This window comes from Felis catus, chromosome B1, assembly GCF_018350175.1.
Source record: "Felis catus isolate Fca126 chromosome B1, F.catus_Fca126_mat1.0, whole genome shotgun sequence".
Lineage (NCBI taxonomy): Eukaryota > Metazoa > Chordata > Mammalia > Carnivora > Felidae > Felis > Felis catus.
In genome coordinates, this window is record NC_058371.1 from 147,918,064 (window position 1) to 147,936,447 (window position 18,384).

The following is an 18,384-nucleotide window of genomic DNA, read 5'->3' on the forward strand; positions in this document are numbered from 1 at the left end:
ACAATGCTATGTTCCAGTTGAGAGAACTCAGTTTTGACAAATCAGTTTGTTGTTCACGGATTCAAAAGTGAAATTTCTAAGAGTTGAAAACAAAAGGGCCAGCTAAATATTTGGCAGGATGTGGGGAAGAGTTAGGAAGAATGGAACAAGGCATATGTGAATAAAAACTATAACCACAGGGAGTTTTTAAACAAAAAGCTATTTCAGTAGTTAAATCTAATGCTACAGGGCACTAATTAATAAACAGACTCTCTACAGAGCAGAAAGGCCATGCTGCTGCTCATCTGCCTGAAACATGATCTAGGCACCAAGATACTGGAAAATGTGCCATAAAAGGTTTTTACTTCTATTGCTTCCACTTAACTATTCCATATTTACAGTGAATATTAAGAAAGTATTTAAGTTATACCAACACCTATTTCTACAAAGAAACATACACAAAAAATATTCCTCTAATAGCCAATACTACAACTATTGAACTATTCCCATCAAATTTCAATTTGAGAAAAGGATTTAGGCTGAAAGATAAAATAGTAGCAATAAAAGAAAATCCAACCTTTCCTTTATAAATAGTAATTATAAGGCTACTTGGCTATAAGGTAAACTATTACCCAAATATTTGCTTACCTTCAATCAAACCCCTGCTTTTAAGCTCTAACTGCAGAAAATCGTAGTACTGATACATGTGATTAGAAACCTACAGAAATTGGCTAGGATTTAAGTAATCAGAAATGATGAAGATGCTTACAAAAAATAATAACAGCTACCAGCAGTCATAACACTACTGAGTTACTGATAATGAACTGCTGCACTTAACTACAATTTATCAAGCTAGGCTTTTTCCATTTGGTATCTCTAATCCTCCCAACATGTCTGAGGTATTGATCCTAAACACAGGATTCATAGGGAAAAAATTAGATTACTGTCACACTCACACCATACCCAGTGGAGTCTGAGACTGCCTTCAACCATGATATGGTGGAAGCAGGGGCCCACACATGCTCAGATGACATGTGGAGGCCCAAGCCACAAGAAGGGTGGCCAGGAAGGGTTGGGTTAGGAGAATGGCTATACACAGCGGTTTGAGCAAATACGTATGTTGAGGATCATGGGAGCCTAGTTTCTCACTAACAAAGAAGGAAGTGAAAAATATGTAAAGGGAGAAGGCTAGAAGGAACCCTGTGCTACTTGGCTCAGCATTGCAGGTATTAGAGTTAATGTACTCAGTATACACAGATAGAAAAAAATATATGCAAATGTAAATGTGAGTGGTTATGTTATTTTCTAGCACAGTCCAATGAGAAGGTCTGGGAGCAGCAATGCATCTGTACCAACAAGCATACCTATCACCTACATTCTGTTTTCTAAATACTATTTTTCAATGAATAGAACCTACACCTTTAGAGAAATAACCATTTCCAGGGCCAGGGCAGAGAAAGTGTAGGATAAACCTGGAACATTTGGTTGTGCCAGAAAGTTAGGTAGTGCTCACAAAAAGACAGAGACAAGTCAAAGGGACACAAAAGCCAGCCTGAATAGGACTCCCACTAGCCAAAACTGAGACAATATGATTCTTGATTTAGGCTCAGGTCATGATCTCATGGTTCATGAGATCGAGCCCCATGTCAGGCTCTGCACTACCAGTGCGGAGCCTGCTTGGGATTCTCTTTCCCCCGACCCCAACTCTCTGACTCAAAAATAAATACATAAGCTTAAAATTTAAAACAAAAAACAAAGATGGATCTGGGGAAGGGGGCAGGGAGAAAAAAGAGAAGTAGGAGAGGAAGACAGAGGTGGACACATAAACACAGCTATAACCCTGGGTCTCCTTTCCTAAATTTCTATTCTTTACATTGAAGTTACTTCACATAATCCTTAATAAAAATTTCCTTCCTGTCTCTATCTATCTCTGTTTCTGCCTATACAGAAACAGATCTGGTTTATACTCATTCACATCCCTAAACCACCTTTCCTACAGACTTCCATTTTAAAGTTAACTACAAGTGTTTGTTTCAACTCTGTTTCAGCCAAGTAGCCCTACATTAGGAAATAAGGCTTTAGTCTTTTTCAAGTCAAATATTTCTGTAAAATTTCACTGGTCAGAAGAGACTAGCAATTCCAAAATGCAAGAAATATAGAGAATACTCAGTATTTTCAGTGAACACACTTTGAGTGAACGTTAAGAGCTCTGATCCTAAATTTCCCTGAATTTTATATGCATAAAATGCCAAGAGAGGAAAAACCCTAAGAGGGCTGTATTTTGATTTAACCCATGCCAATAATCAGGCCAATAACCTAAAGTTGGTGATTTTGCCACTTTACCAAAAAGAAGTTGAGTAAGCTATGTTACTTATAGATCTCATCTAGCTCCAAGATTCTACAGCTTTTCAGACAAACCTGAAAATGGACAATTCACAAGCAAATTCATGTCTCTATGACGTTTCCTCTGACTGAAATCTTCTACTTCCCCTTCCCCTTTCAGAAAACCCTTGTTATATATTCCATCACTTCTTTCACGAAGCTTTCTTCCAGCCCAAATCGGACAAATTGCTCCATATTCTTTAGACCCCCCATGTACTGCATCTATTACAGATGACGATTTATAAACGATCGATCACTCTGGAGTCCCACGTTGTCCACAATGCTTAGCACACAGCAGGTGCTGACAATGTTTAAAGATTTGAGTCTATTAAGTTAAATTAGGTTCCTGTGAAGTTTCTCTATGTATCAGTTGGGAATTTAGCTTATTAAAGATACCCACAGGCCAGTCTGCAGCACACCCAAAGCTTTGTCCCAATCTTATCTACACATGCTGTACAAATTTATTCTGTGCATCTGCACAAAAGCTACAAAAGGTATCACTGCTGCTGATTATCTGGACACCCTTTGGGTATTACCTAATCTACTTCATCTCCCCATCCCAAAACCTCTTTACCCTGCTTTACTTTGTTTCCTGGCACTTACGTCCTCCTACCATGTGGTATAATTGACTGATATTCAGTGTTTATGGTCACTTACCAAAACATAAACTGAACTAATACAGGAATCTCTTACTGTTTTGTTCATAAATGATACCCAGTGCCTACATCAGTGCCTGGCACAATAAATTATTTTTTTAAACAATAATTCTTTCCTTCTGTCTTAAAGCCCTCGGGAATTATGAGTCAGCACCCTCATAACTAACGTATCTCACATTGCCCTTACTTCCTCAGCTACAACCATTTACAGTAGCCTTCCAAGTAAGCTTCTAAGAACTAGAGAAAAATGTGTGTATACACACAAACACACACACTTTTTTTAAGTAGGCTCCATGCCCAGCATGGAGCCCAACGTGGGGGTTGAACTCTCAACCCTGAGATCAAGACCTGAGTTGAGATCAAGAGTCAGAGGCTTAGCCAACTAAGCCACCCAGATGCCCAGAAAATACTTATATTTAACTCCTAAACAGCAACTCTTAATTTCTCTCAACTCCTGGTAGAGAAATAACATTCAGGAAGCTATACCAAATAACATATAGATGAAATAACCAAAACTTTGTTCTTTCATTTCTGAGAATAATTATTTATATCTATGAGATCTTCAATTTAGCGTTGGAACTACTAGTGGACAAAAACCAAAACCAAAACCAAAACCAAAACCAAAACCAAAACCAAAACCAAAACCAAAACCAAAACCAAAACCAAAAACGTTGGATTAACTTTTTTGGATTGTCAAACACAATCCAATGTTGGGAATATATTAATTGCTACATGAGACCTGACTGAAAAATTGTACCCCAAATAGTACAAACCCTCTAATGTGCCATATATTTACATACATCAGTTATGGCAAGATTTTTCTTATGTAACTAATATGCTTCAGAAGAAATAAACTTATCCACTTCATTTCTGTAACTATTACATAGTGAGCCATGTATAAATAGGATACTATTCTATGTGTATTCAGAAAATACCACCAAAACTTTCTCCATCCCTAGTTTCAGCCAAATATGGTTTTTCCCTGCCTCAACCAATTTAGCTCGGAGTTCCAAGAGACACAAGTCCATTAGCAGCAGTTACAGACATCATCTACATTGCTATTTTGAAGACAGCTTTTAATTCTTGAAGAAATCAAACATCAGCAGTGTAAAAATACACTCAAGATGAGAAGCTTCAAGCTGAGATACCTGGAAATCTCGTTTCAAGCTAACATGGGAAACAAGGACTTTCATAAGTCCCCCAATCCTCCTATCACTACCTACATGACAAACTCAAAATCAACTTCCAGGATGAGCCTAAGGAAGAGATTTCACAAACTCACATGTGTTAGGCAGAATGACACAAACCAGGCCATCTGTGCACATGATAAATGTTAGCAAGCTGGCCTGCCAGTTAGCCTTCTGTGGTCACTCAGTTTTGCCTGAACACTCGAAAAAGAATTAATATTCTACATAGGGGCACATAGGGGCATATGAAAATAAGGGTTAATTAAATTCTTAGGATCCAGGTGCCAATGTGATGACTAAAAATTACAGGTGGGGAAAGAAGAGAATGGGAACAGAACTGCTATTGCTACTGTTGTGAAGAAAAATACTATTCTGTCCACAACAGTAAAGGAGTATATGATGTTAGTTTCAACCTCCAAGTTTTTATTAGCTTTCTAACCACAGATCAAACAAAAGTGAATCACAACGAAGCCTTCAAACGCGGAATTCCAAGGGTGTTCAGACGACCTGGGGCTGTCTGCTGCCTCCATACCCCCATCTGGCCATCCCATCTTTCTGTCCATCCCCCCAAACTCGTCTGCAATAAAGGTAAATGAAATAGCGACCAGCACTAAATGTGACGTTAAGTTGGCATTTACAAATGATCTGCAAAATAACTCCCCAGCGGACCTAATCAACCCAGAGCACACTACCGGACTGCTTGGTGGCTGTCTGAAAAGATAAAGCCCGTACTTTTCTGGGGAGCATACTGGGAAGAAGGGCACCTCGGTGAACCAAGTAGCTGCTCCACACTCCAAGACCCTGGGCTGTCACCTGGGGATCCTGACCCTAAAGCCGCCTCATTAAGGATGTGTTACATCCACAGGACTTGTTACTCCAACTTTCCACTCCTAAAACCTAAGAAGGAAGTTAAAAGGGTGCTGGGGTGACAGGGAAAAGTACAACGCCCGACCTTGTGTGCTTGGAATCCAGAAAAAAGCAATGGGCAAACGAAACGGAGAAAGACCACCTGGCACGCGACGTATTAAGGTCATGCGGAGGAGTGGGAGGTATCTATGCAGAGCGTGCAAACCAACAAACCCAAGAGTGGAAGGAAGGGAAAGATGGGGAGATGGAGAAGGCAGACCCAGGCACCGGGGTGTGTCGGGACTCGGGGTCCGGGGAGAAAGAGCCTCTGTGGGGGCTGGAGGACTCCAAGCGAGCTTGAAGCGGGTTGGGGAGGCGACGGCCGTCAGGCAGCGCCAGCGCACCAGAAGGGCTACCGGAGACCTGCTCAGTGGGAACGCCCGGCCCGGGCAGCTCGGGGCAAGGCGAGCTGGGGCCCGCGGCCCTGGTCGCCCGAACAAAGCCGACGCGCGCGGGGCCTGGCTACTCACAACAAGAAGCTCATGTCTGCCGCGGCGTGGGCTGGGGGCTTTGCGGTTTCTAGGCCTCCGGGCGGCGGCGGCGGCGGCGGCGGCGGCCAGGGATGAAGAGGGAAGGAGAGAAGAAGAGGAGAGGAGGAGGAAGGGAAGCGCCAGCTGTTCGACGGCCCCAACTTGTTCGGCTTTGCTAGTTCCAATGGCAGGCGGAGGGGGCGGAAGTGGGAAGCGCACGGCTTGAATCACTCACTGGGAGGGGAAGGGAAAGAAGGCGGGGAAAGGGCCACACGCCTGCTCTCCGAAGAACAGCCGCCGTGACTGCTGAGCTGCTTGTCGCGCCTCCCCCTCCTCCGATTCTTCTTCTTCCTCCTCCCCCTACTCCTCGTCTCCAGTCCCTCACCGCCCTTACCCCGCGAACTCTCGCGAGAGTGGCGGGCGCCGACCCTCCCTCTCCCGTTGTGGCCCCGGGTCCCTCAAGTTCTGGACATCTTTGCAGCCCCGGACCACGCCCAGCGAGTGCACTGGGGCCACCAGATTGGTCAAGGACTGTCCACCTAGTTGCGGGTCGTGGCAAAACGCTCCGAACTGCTTAGCTGGGTTTCAGCAGTCAGGAAGTGGGCTTCAGCTGCGGGATGTCAGGGTTCTGCAGTGAGGGATGGAATTGCCACCAGAATTATGCCCTCTGTAAGTGTTCGGCACAGGATGGTAAAAGGTTATGGAGTCTCTTTGCTAGTATATAAAAACAGGAGGAAGTTTAACGTGTTTGGAATGGGTTGGGTGTGGTTCCCCCAGAGGAGAGAAAAGGGTCTAAATGGGTTTTCAAGGTCCCTGTCGTTTTATGGTTGTATTTTAAAACCCTGAACTAGGAGAGGTCAGGATCCATTATTGTCTCAACAGGCAAGCTATGGTGTCATCAGCAGCTGGGAAAACTGCTGTGGTGACATATTCAATGTGGAGCATTCTTCAATGGATTATAAAGCCTGGCTCTGAACCCCTTAACTGTGAAATGCAAGGCTCTCTATAAGGGGGACTGAATCAATTCTAGCCTCTAGAATGTTTTGTGCAACAGAGTGCCGAATGGTTATAATTGGCTTAGGCCCCATAAATGCTTAATCAGCATTGCCACTGATAGCCTACCACAACATTATCAATTTAAGTACCCATTTATTTTACACAAGAGATGTCCATCTTCTTTACTTAAAACATGCATCAAGTCCACAAGTAAGTTTTCAAAGAACCTGAACATAACTTAAATAATGTGCAGCTATTAACCCACTTTGGGCTAACTGACATGAAGGAAGTACCAATATGAACTATATGCTTTTGAGTTGGTGCATTATTAGTTTGGCATGTTGGTAAATCAAACCATGTAAAAAAAATACAGAAGAAAATATTGGAATCTTGACATTATCTTGGGAACAGCACAGGTCACTGGAATAATTTGGGAAGACTTAAATACTCAAAAGATGCAGGAAAGAAGGGGGGAAAGGATTTATCTCAATATAGTGAAAATAATGGATTTATAACAAAAGCCTAGATCTTGATTTGGTACTAATTTATTATGTAATTCCATAAGGGTCTTCTGAAAGTAAGACTTGAATTACCAGATTAGGAAATTATGTTTGGGAAGAGTAAATCAGTTAACCTATTAGAACAACAGTTCACACCTTTTAAAATGAGGGTCTTGGATTATCTCATGATCTCTAAGATATTCCAGTTCTAAAAGTCTGTCATGTCAGGGACATCCATCAAATGACTGGCAGACAGTTCCCATCTGCTCCCTGATTTGGCAGGCTGTCTTACATAGTTTTGCTTTTGTTCAAACACAATTTAGATGAATCCTATGACACTGAATCAGGATAACAATTGGCAGAGGAGAGAATCTGCTAAAGTACCTGCTGAGTTCTTCTTTTCATACCACAAGGAGAGTTGCCTGAAATTAACAGCTGATAAAACTTAAATATATTGGTCTTAAAAATGATAGTCATGTTAATAATATGGAATATAATTCCAGAGGTTAGACATTTAAATCAAACCATGGCTGTCACTTAAAATTATTCAGCTTCGAAAGCACTGGGAAATTTAGAACCAAATAGAGATTTATTCAAATGGACATTTCTAATTGCAATTGCACTTTCACCAATCCATATTTCATATCACTCTTCTCTTAAAATTTCAAGAAGTTCCTCTCCTGGTCAAAAACTTATTTTGTTTATAAATCTTTGTTTATGAAAGATTATTAAAGTTTGTATTTATCAGTTTTTCAAAGAATTGAGACAATAGCATGAATAGAATAGAATACAACAGACATGTGTGGGTATATGCTTTCAAATATCTTTACAGATCCATTCAAATTTATAAGTATATTTACATATATAAATATAAACAAACAAGATAGTTATACATTCTGGTAAGATAGGAAATAAACAGAATAATGTCATAGAGAATAATGGTGAAGGAAGAGGATCTAATTCATTTATTTATTTTTTAATTTTTCTAAACGTTTATTTGTTTTTGAGCGAGAAAGAGAGACAGAGTGTGGGCAGAAGAGAGGGAGACACAGAATCCGAAGCAGGCTCCAGCTGTCAGCACAGAGCCCAATGCGGGGCTCAAACCCACAAACCCTAAGATCATGACCGGGGCCGAAGTCGGAAGCTCAACCAACTGAGCCGCCCACCCGAAGAGGATTTAATTTAGATTGAATGGTTCATAAAGTCCTCTCAAGGAGGTGACATTTTTGCTAAGACCTGAGACAAGAGAAGGAGCCAGCCTTGCAAAGAACTAGGGGATGAGCATTTTCTGGTAGAGGGAATAACAAGTGAAAATGCTCTAAGATAAGAAAGAGCTTAAAGAGTTCTTAGAGTTGAAAGGTTATGGCCTGGGCAGAGTGAGCAAGAAGAATGGCATAAGAGAAGCCTGGACATGTAGACAGGGCAGGCTGGGGTTGACAAGCTTAGGCAAGGCATTTGGATTTTATTCTGAGAACATTAAACAAAAGAAGTAAAACAAAATAATCTGAACAACATTTCATTTTTTTTAATTTGGAAAATTTCAAACATATATAGAGGGGAAGAAATATGATGACTCCATCACACAGCTTCAACAATTATCAGCTCATGATCCGTGATTAGCATTTTGGAAAGATCATTCTCCCTTGTTGTGGAGAATGGACCAGAGGAGGCCAACGTGTCAGAAGGGAAACCAGAAGACTATTGTAATAGTCCATTTGTTTCTCAGTTGTGATTTGGTTTAGGGTAGTGTCATTAATAATAGGAGAAATTAATAATCTCAAGGTAAAACCAACAGCACTTGGTGATTGTGCAGGTTGGGGAAAGAAAGGAGTCAAAGATTACTCCTATTATTTTGGCTTTAGCAACTGATGGAAATAGCCATTTATTGAAATAGGGAAGGTCTGAGTGATAATTTGGTGGTAAAACCAAAGTTCTATTTTAGGTTAGTTAGCTTTGAGATGTCTATTAGACATCAAAGTAGTGATGTCTGGAAGAGTTTTGACTACTGCACAAAGCAGAGGAAGAGATCCAAACTGCAGGCATGAATGCAGACCTCAGTAAGTAAATAGTATTTGAAACCATAAGATGGGCTTGCAAATAGGAATTTATATTCCCGATAAGGATAGACATAGCAGACCATTACCGTAAGCATCTGTTTATTCTTTACTTCTCTTCCCAGATATCTCTGGTTTCTGATCACCACTTACCTACTTCAGTTGTATTTATAATCTCCTTTTCCCTCAAGGTAATGGTTTCTACAACCTTAGAGATGATTCATCATACTTTTTATCAGATTAATCATTTCCAATGTGTTCACTAACATGTTACCCTTCCCAGGTAAGATAACACTAATTAAAGCCAAGTTTCCAAATAGTGGGTAAGAGGAAATTTCTCCTTATAGAAACATTTCAGTTAAAACAACAAAAAAACAAAAACAGGGGCACCTGGGTGGCTCAGTTGGTTAAGCATCCGACTTCAGCTCAGGTCATGATCTCATGGTTTGTGAGTTCAGGTCCCATGTCGGGCTTTCTGCTGACAGCTCAGAGCCTGGAGCCTGCTTCAGGTTCTGTGTCTCCCTCTCTCTGCCCCTCCCCAGCTCGCGCTCTGTCTCTATCTCTCAAAAATGAATAAACGCTAAAAAAAGAAAATTTAAAAAAAACAGTAGGAATGATTTAATTATTATTAGAATATCACCATTTTTGCAACCCCTAATAAATTACTGGATCTAGGCATTAATAATGGCTGCTGGTATCACAGGGAGAAAACCATACTTTGTATGCATCCTGATAGAAGAATGTATCATCACCTGTGAAAAAGTCTTGCCAACAAAAAAGAACTTGAATCTGGTTAAGCCTCTAGATCAACTATATTAAATTATAGGGAATAGAGGGAACAGGAGAATATGGTAAAGAACACGTTAAATGACACCACATGGATTCATCAACAAAATCCAAACCGTGGAGAAATGTTACAGGACCCAATGTCTTCAACAAATGAATTACAAAGGAAAAATAGAGCTGAAAGAGAAACCTAGAGGTTGAAAGAAACATAAGAGAGATACCCACCAGTTGTCAGGTGTGCTTTCACTTACATCCTAATTCAAACAAGCAATGTGAAAAAGAACGATAACAAATATTTATGTCATTTATGGACATCTGAAAGTTTTGAACACTGGGCAATTGATGATTAAGGACTAATTATTGTGGTGATGATGTTGTAGTTATGTTTTTTTAAAGAGCCCTTGTGTTTTATAAATATGTACCAAATACTTACAGATGAAACAATATGCCTGGAATTTGCTTCAGAATAATGTGGGAGAGGGAAGTAGGAGTATAAATGAAATGAGATTGGCTGTGAGTTGATAATTGTCAAAGCCAGGTGATAAGAATATGAGAATCATTAAACTGTGCTATTTACTTTTGAAAATTTAGTTTTGAAATTTTCCATAATAAAAAGAAAAACAAATAAATAGCAGGTCTCCTTTTGCAAAGGCCTAGAAGAAGTATTAATTAGTGATGGGAATTTAAAATTTGCTGATACAGAACAATGATTTTTGGGGGTGCCTAGATGGTTCAGTTAGTTAAGCATCAGATCTTGATTTTGGCTCAGGTCATGATCTCACAGTTTGTGAGTTTGAGCCCCACATGGGGCTCTGCACTGATAGCATGGAGCCTGCCTGAGATTCTCTCTCCCTCTCTGCCCCTCTCCTATCCATTCTCTCTCTCTCTCTCTCTCTCTCTCTCTCTCTCTCTCTCTCTCTCTCAAAAATAAACGAACATTAAAAAAAAAACTTAAAAAAAAAAAGAACAATGATTTTTTTGGACCAGAGCATTCTTTCCTTGCCCTCATATCACCCAGCCTTTTCTGCCTATATAAAGATATTCTTTTATATATAAAACTAAAAGGAAATGCAGTTAATACCAGGGAGAAGAAATGCCAAATTCAAACCCCGTGGCTAAATCTGGGCCTCAGTATTTCTTAAGTAGCTGATTCCTTCTGATTCTAAAATGTGATCTGACTGGGAAAGAATAGATACCTGCACAGCAATAGAAAAAGTACACCTAGGGGCGCCTGGGTGGCTCAGTCGGTTAAGTGGCCGACTTCGGCTCAGGTCATGATCTCGCAGTCCGTGATTTCGAGCCCCGCGTCGGGCTCTGTGCTGACAGCTCAGAGCCTGGAGCCTGTTTCAGATTCTGTGTCTCCCTCTCTCTGACCCTCCCCTGTTCATGCTCTGTCTCTCCCTGTCTCAAAAATAAATAAAACGTTAAAAAAAACTAAAAAAAAAAAAAAAAGAAAAAGTACACCTAGGCAACAAATCTTTAGTAACCTGATCAAGTGCATTCTGTTGTGCAAGAGTGTTTTGGTTACATAACATCTAGATTGATGTGGTAATTATTCCATCTAATTAGTTTATTGCATAAGATTGTTTTTATAGCTACCTCATATTGAATATTTCTCATGGTCTAGTCACTCTGCTAAGCTTTTCATATATTTTATCCCCATGTCATTTATTCCTTACACTACACCATAAGGTTGGTATTAGGTGTTATTCCCCCCATGTATAGATTAGGAAACTAATGCTGAGAGGTTATGTATGTAACTTGCTCAAAATCACATAGCTGTACATACAAGCTGAATTCAGTAGATCCCATTTCCTTCTGCCCATTTCCATAATGACCTAAATTAGAATGAATATATCCTAAATGAATTTTGGCATGCTACACAATCCCACTTAACATAGCTAGCAGTTCAACCTAACCCTCATTAATGCCCTTTAGATCTTAATTCCATACTTTGCTTCATTAAAGACAAACATGTATAGTTATACACAAACCAGTGTATGGTTATAAATGTTTCTCAAGGGCATATTATTCTGATATAATAGAAAAGAATGAAAGTGGGGCACCTGGGTGGCTCAGTCCATTAAGCATCCAACTTCTGCTCAGGTCATGATCTCACAGTTCACAAGTTCAAGCCCCATGTTGGGCTCCATACTAATAGTGCAGAACCTGCTTGGGATTCTCTCTCTTCCTCGGATTCTCTCTCTCCCCCTCCCCTACTTGCTCTGTCTCTCTCAAAATTAACAAACTTTTGAAAAAATTTAAAAAGAAGTGTAAAAGATCGGTTCATGAAACTTGGTGTCTCTGGGTACAATCATTTATCACTAAAAGCCATAAAGTATCAAAACACAAAGCTTATTTAATGTGTTACAAGGGAAGAAGAAATCTTCTATTGATCCCAACCCTAACCCAATCCCCTCCAATTCAAGCTGTTCATTCTTTTAAAGGTGAGGTTTGTGCAATAAAATGCTAGATTTAAGAGAATGATGACATACATACCATTTGTCCACTCAACAAGCATTTACTGTCTATTATGGGCCTCTGGAAGCAAAAAACATCATGAGTCCTATAGGTCATTGGGAAATACAGGTAATCAGACAAAAGCAAAATTAAAAAGCGTGTAAGTTTCAGTAAGGAAAAGCCTATGTTATATGTGAGCATATATGAAAGGGAACTCACCTCCTTTTTTTTATTATTTTGAGAGATAGAGCACAAGCAAGGGAAGGACAGAGAAGTCAGGGAAGGACAGAGAGAGAGGGAGACAGATAATCTGAAGCAGGCTCCAGGCACTGAGCTGTCAGCACAGAGCCTGATGCGGGGCTCGAACTCATGAACTGTGAGATCATGACCTGAGTTGAAGTCAGACGCCCAACCGACTAAGCCACCCAGGTGCCCCAGGACCTCACTTATTTTGGTCAGAGAATTAGATCCTGTGCATTGAGAAATGGCTGGTATGTATTTACTCCTTGCATATAAATTCCTGTTCTATTTATAAACAGCACAAATTAATAAAACTTCTATTCCCCTCTCATCATTGTCAACCCACTTTTGGTGGGTTTTTTAATTTTAATTTTAATTATTTTTACAATGTACATTTTATTTTTTCATATAATTTATTGTCAAGTTGGCTAACATACAGTGTGTACAGTGTGCTCTTGGTTTAGGGGTAGATCCCCGTGATTCATCACTTACATACAACCCCCGGTGCTCATCCCAACAAGTGCCCTCCTCAACATCCATCACCCATTTTTCCCTCTCCTCCACCACCCCCCCACCAACCCTCAGTTTGTTCGCTGTATTTAAGAGTCTCTTATGGTTTGCCTCCCTCCCTCTCTGTAACTATTTTTCCCCCTTCCATTCCCCCATGGTCTTCTGTTAAGTTTCTCTGTTTTGGTGTTTTGAAGCACCATGACATAGAAATTGATTTTTGTTTTCAAGAAGCCAGTCTTAGAACTTTTTAGAAGCTGCTACTTTTGGTATACAATTTTTAGAATCTTAGTTCATAGGACAAAAATCATAAAAGATTTCTTGCATGGACTATATGCACTTGCCCAGTAAATGTTGACTGTCTTTATCTGTCAAGTTTATTATTGTCCACAATTGATTGTTTTTTCCCACTAAACTTAGACCTTGTAGCCACTTTTCCAGGCAGCTGCATTGGGGGGAGGAGGAGAAAGGGTCCTTTTTGAACCTATTCAAAGCTGCCTTTCCCAAATTGATAGGACATTGCCAAGGTCAGAAAGCCTAAAATTAACTCTACCAGCTGTGTTTTGGATTGCTTCATATAGCACATGGACTCCGGGGGGCTCATTCTGGATAGGCTAGTTTACTGCTTCAATCTGCGGTACCCTTAGAAGTTTGTTTGCCTGGAGTACATGTTGTGCACAGGATGTGGTAGCTAAGCAGCTTGAAAGTGTATGGGGACTAAACAAATAAGTCTCTCTTTTAATCTCAAAGAAACCTAGCAACAATGGGGGGGGGGAGGGGATGGAGAAGTCACTACTGTGTATGTCAGATGAGCTGCTTAACTTTTAACCTTGCTAAAGTTTCCCAGAGAGCAAGCTGGTTATGTGGTGCCAAAGACCAAGAGATGATGCTGCAGTTGCAAGGAGTCTATGTTTTTAGCCCACCCATCTCCATGAGGTCCTTTAGCATGAAGGACCATATATAGGCATAGAAAGTATCCCAACTGGCTGCAACTTAAAAATATCCTAAGAATCAGCAGCTGTTACTTTCACCCACACAAATTCACAGTTGGCTTAATAAGATAGTGCCTGTTCTCAAGAGCTGCAGCCCTCTGGGTTATGCCCTCTGTTCTTAGGTTGCCTCCCCCATCTCCAGTCCCCTACTCAGAGTAACTTAAAGCAGAATGGATGAATAAAACAGATTAGTTATGAGTGGTTCAGGGTTTGCATCAATGTAAATAATGAGATGTGGAAGTCAGATCTTGCAATATGGTCTTAAATCCCTGCCTTTACAACCACTGGACCCTAGGAACCCTAGGCTGTCCCTACTCCCGGCCATTTGTTCTCTCTCACTTATGGCCACTACCACTCCCTCTTCTTGGCATCCCTCTCATGTTTTTCATAGTTGTCATGGTCACAACCATAGCAACCTGAGCAGGCCACAATCCTCTTATAGCTGGAGATGTGAGATACTGCTTTACACAATATAATTCCCCTATACTTCACCAATAGAAATCTGGTCCCAGATAGTCAAATCAAGTTTTTCCTTGGGAGAAATATTTCAACCCTCCCCAAAAAGCACTATTTTTAAGGTTTGTATAGCATCAGGGTAACCAGGAAGAATCTACAGATTTGACCAGTTTTTTTTTTTAAATTGTTCCCTATTTTTGAGAGAGAGAGAGAGATAGAATGTGAACAGAGGAGGGGCAGAGAGAGAGGGAGATACAGAATCCAAGGCAGGCTCCAGGCTCTGAGCTATCAGCACAGAGCCTGATGCTGGGCTCAAACTCATGAACTGCAAGATCATGATCTTAGCCGAAGTCGGACGCTTAACTGACTGAGCCACCCAGGAACCCCCAGGAAGAATCTGCAGAGAAGAAGCCCAGGATAATCCGTCCCACCTTGAAATTTGACCAACTATTTCTAAATCCCTTATTTATAGGCTCTACTCTGTGTTTCCACACCAATCATTCCATTTGAGTACAGGGGAAGAGTTTTAGAATGAAAATGGCGGGAAGATTTCATGTGCAAAATAAAGCATTTTTTGTTTTATTTTTATTTATTTATGTATTTATTTATTTAGTTACTTACTTGCTTATTTACTTACTTTTGAGAGAGAGGGAGTGTGTGTGAGCAGGGGAGGGGCAGAGAAAGAAGGAGAGAGAGAATCCCAAGCAGGCTCCACCCTGTGAGGGCAGATCCTGATTTGGGACTCTGTCTCATGAACTGTGAAATAATGACTTGAGCTGAAATCAATAGGCAAGATACTTGACCGACTGAGCCACCCACATGCCCCAAAAGAAGCAAGTCTTTTTTTGTTTGTCTGCTTTTTATGTTTACTTGCTTTTGAGAGAGAGAGAGAGAGAGAGAGACAGACAGACAGACAGAGACAGAGACAGAGAGAGACAGAGTGTGAACAGGGAAGGGGCAGAGAGAGAGGGAGACACAGAATCTGAAGCAGGCTCCAGGCCCCGTGCTGTCAGCACAGAGCCTGATATGGGGCTCAAACTCACAAACCTGTGAGATTGTGACCTGAGCCGAAGCCAGAGGCTTAACTGACTGAGCCACCCAGGTGTCTCAAGAAGCAAGTCTTTTTTAAAAAAAATTTTTTTTTCAACGTTTATTTATTTTTGGGACAGAGAGAGACAGAGCATGAACGGGGGAGGGGCAGAGAGAGAGGGAGACACAGAATCGGAAACAGGCTCCAGGCTCTGAGCCATCAGCCCAGAGCCTGACGCGGGGCTCGAACTCACGGACCGCGAGATCGTGACCTGGCTGAAGTCGGACGCTTAACCGACTGCGCCACCCAGGCGCCCCAAGAAGCAAGTCTTAAAAGGTTAATAGACTTTCTCCAGATCAGGAAGGGGTGAGAGAGGAGTAAGAGGCAGAGACATGGCATTACAGAAAGATGATGCCACATGTGTAAAGCTCTGAAGCATGAAAAAAAAAAATACATACATAGACAAAGGATATGTTGACTGCTACAACTAATTACCTTAGTACAAACTCTCATTCATTGAACAATATTTATTAGAACTAACGATATACTAGTTACTTATGTTAGCACTTGGGGATATAGTAGGGTACAAAACAAAGTCCCTGACCCCAAGAAGTTTATATTCTAGTCGGGGGGAGATAGTTTGGATTTGTCAATGCATTAACTCTAGCTGTATTTGCATTTTCATTCATTATCCCTAATTATGGCATGAAATCTCAACTTATTAAAGCAATATTTTAGAGGAGTAAAGGTATCAGGAAGCAAGTAGGGAAGAAATTCAAGAGTTACAGCATAAAGATACAAGGTGCTCTGACCACCAAGCAGACAATAGTTCCAATGCTCAGTTGAACTCTGTTTTACTTGATATCACAGAACTGTAAATTTAGTTCTATAGGAAGTGCTGTGAATATTTAAAGTATAGCTTTTAGCCATAACTCAGTGACTGCATGGTCAAATGGCAGGTCTAAAATTGGAGCAGGTGTGTGTGTGCAAAGACATTAAGATGGAACCACAACTCTGTTCCTAGGAACAAAGCCTCCTCCTTCTCCCCTGACTCTTTCCTGCCTCCGGCAACCTCCAGGGACCTGTGTCATCTATTAGAATCACTGTCACAGGGCCTTCATGCTTACAATTTCCATAAATCTTCCCCAGATCATCAACAACCATCACAGGAGGCAGGGGGTTGGGAAAGGGTGGTTGGTAGCTACGCAGCATGGCTCAAAAGGCTGTGCCTCCCAAGAGGCCTTAGTAGCTACTTTGGATAGGACTGAAAGCAGCTCTTTGTTTCTGGTAATACTCTGGAGCCAACTGTGGCTGCCCATCCTGCCATGGCTCTTAGAGAGCTTGTATAATCATGGAAGCATATGAGAATCTAAGCCAATACTGGAAAGAGACCACAGAATTTTCAGGAAATGAGGGGAACTAATATTTATTTTATGGCTGTGTAATTTTCTGCCGGAATCTTGCAAGGTTCTATCCTCATTTAATTCTTACCACAACCCACTGAGGCAGATGTCCCTGTCCCAGTTCTATGGGTGAGGATATTAAATCACATCTAATGTAACACCAGGAGTAAGTAGGAGACCCCAAATTTGAACCCAGGTACTATCTAATTCATGGGGAATCAAATGTCCCACTGCTTTGTATTATTGTAGGGTTGGGAATATAAGTAGTACACAAACACAGCTTTATATAATATTGAATCACATATTAAGAAAGTTATTCCCCTTTAAATTAATTTTCATTTCTTCTGATTATATGAAGGAGAAAGTCTTGGTTTGATGCCTATGTCTTTAACATCTCTTTAACATATAGTCTCCAGTTGTAAGAGAGAGAGCCACAGGCTTTAGACCCAGAGACTTTAGTAGGCAACAATATTTAGCTAGAGCTTAATAAAATAGTGCTCTTATTGAATTTATTTATATCTTCTATTACATAAGGCATGTGATAATGGTTTTCATTTACAGTAGCAATGTAAAGTAGATCTTATTGGTCAAGCTCAGAATCTCTAGCATCAAAGTACTCAGGTTCATCTACTTGCTAGCTGTTAGACCTTGGACAAATTAAGTAGCCCTCAGTTTCCTCACTTGTAAAATAAGTTCAATGGTAATACTAATATATAAGATGAATGTGTGGATTCAATGAGATATTGCACATGAAGCACTTAGAACAATATTTTTATTTTTATTATTTTTATTTATTTTAAATATGAAATTGATTGTCAAATTGGTTCCCATACAACACCCAGTGCTCATTCCAAAAGGTGCCCTCCTCAATACCCATCACCCACCCTCCCCTCCCTCCCACCCCCCATCAACCCTCAGTTTGTAGAACAATATTTTTAAAATACTGTTGCTCAATAAATGGTAGTTATTATGAAGTTTAGGAGAAAAACAAGCTAATTTAAATCAGGGTTTCTCATCTTTGGCACTGCTGACCAGACAGTTCTTTGTTGTGGGAGGCTATGTTTTTTAATAGTATCCCTGCCCTCTATGTCCTAGGTGCCAGTAGCACCCATTTATGACAAACAAAAATGTCTCCAGACATTGCCAAGTGTCCTCCCAGGGGCAAAATAACCCTTGGTCATTACTGTTTTAAAAGAAAGGATTAGGTAAAAGTATGACTCAGACATGACATGACTTAGACATAACAAATATCTAAATGTGCTGTGAGAAAACCTGAAGTTTGGGAAACATTGCACTGCTATAGTGCTATTCAAAATTTAATTTGCAGAAATTACTATTTTTACTTGCAGATTTATAACTATACTCTAAGCTTCCTTTTAA

At 40.6% G+C, this 18,384-nt stretch overlaps 1 protein-coding gene across 1 annotated transcript in view; it reads right to left on the reverse strand.

Moving 5' to 3' along the window:
- MOB1B (MOB kinase activator 1B) overlaps positions 1 to 5,954 on the reverse strand; it is a 54,541-nt gene extending 48,587 nt beyond the window's left edge. The window contains exon 1 of the mRNA XM_006931070.5: positions 5,581 to 5,954. Within this exon, the coding sequence (XP_006931132.2) occupies positions 5,581 to 5,594 (14 nt within the window). The 5' untranslated portion in view covers positions 5,595 to 5,954. The remainder of the gene's footprint in view (positions 1 to 5,580) is intronic.
- Between the last annotated feature and the right edge of the window lie 12,430 nt (positions 5,955 to 18,384).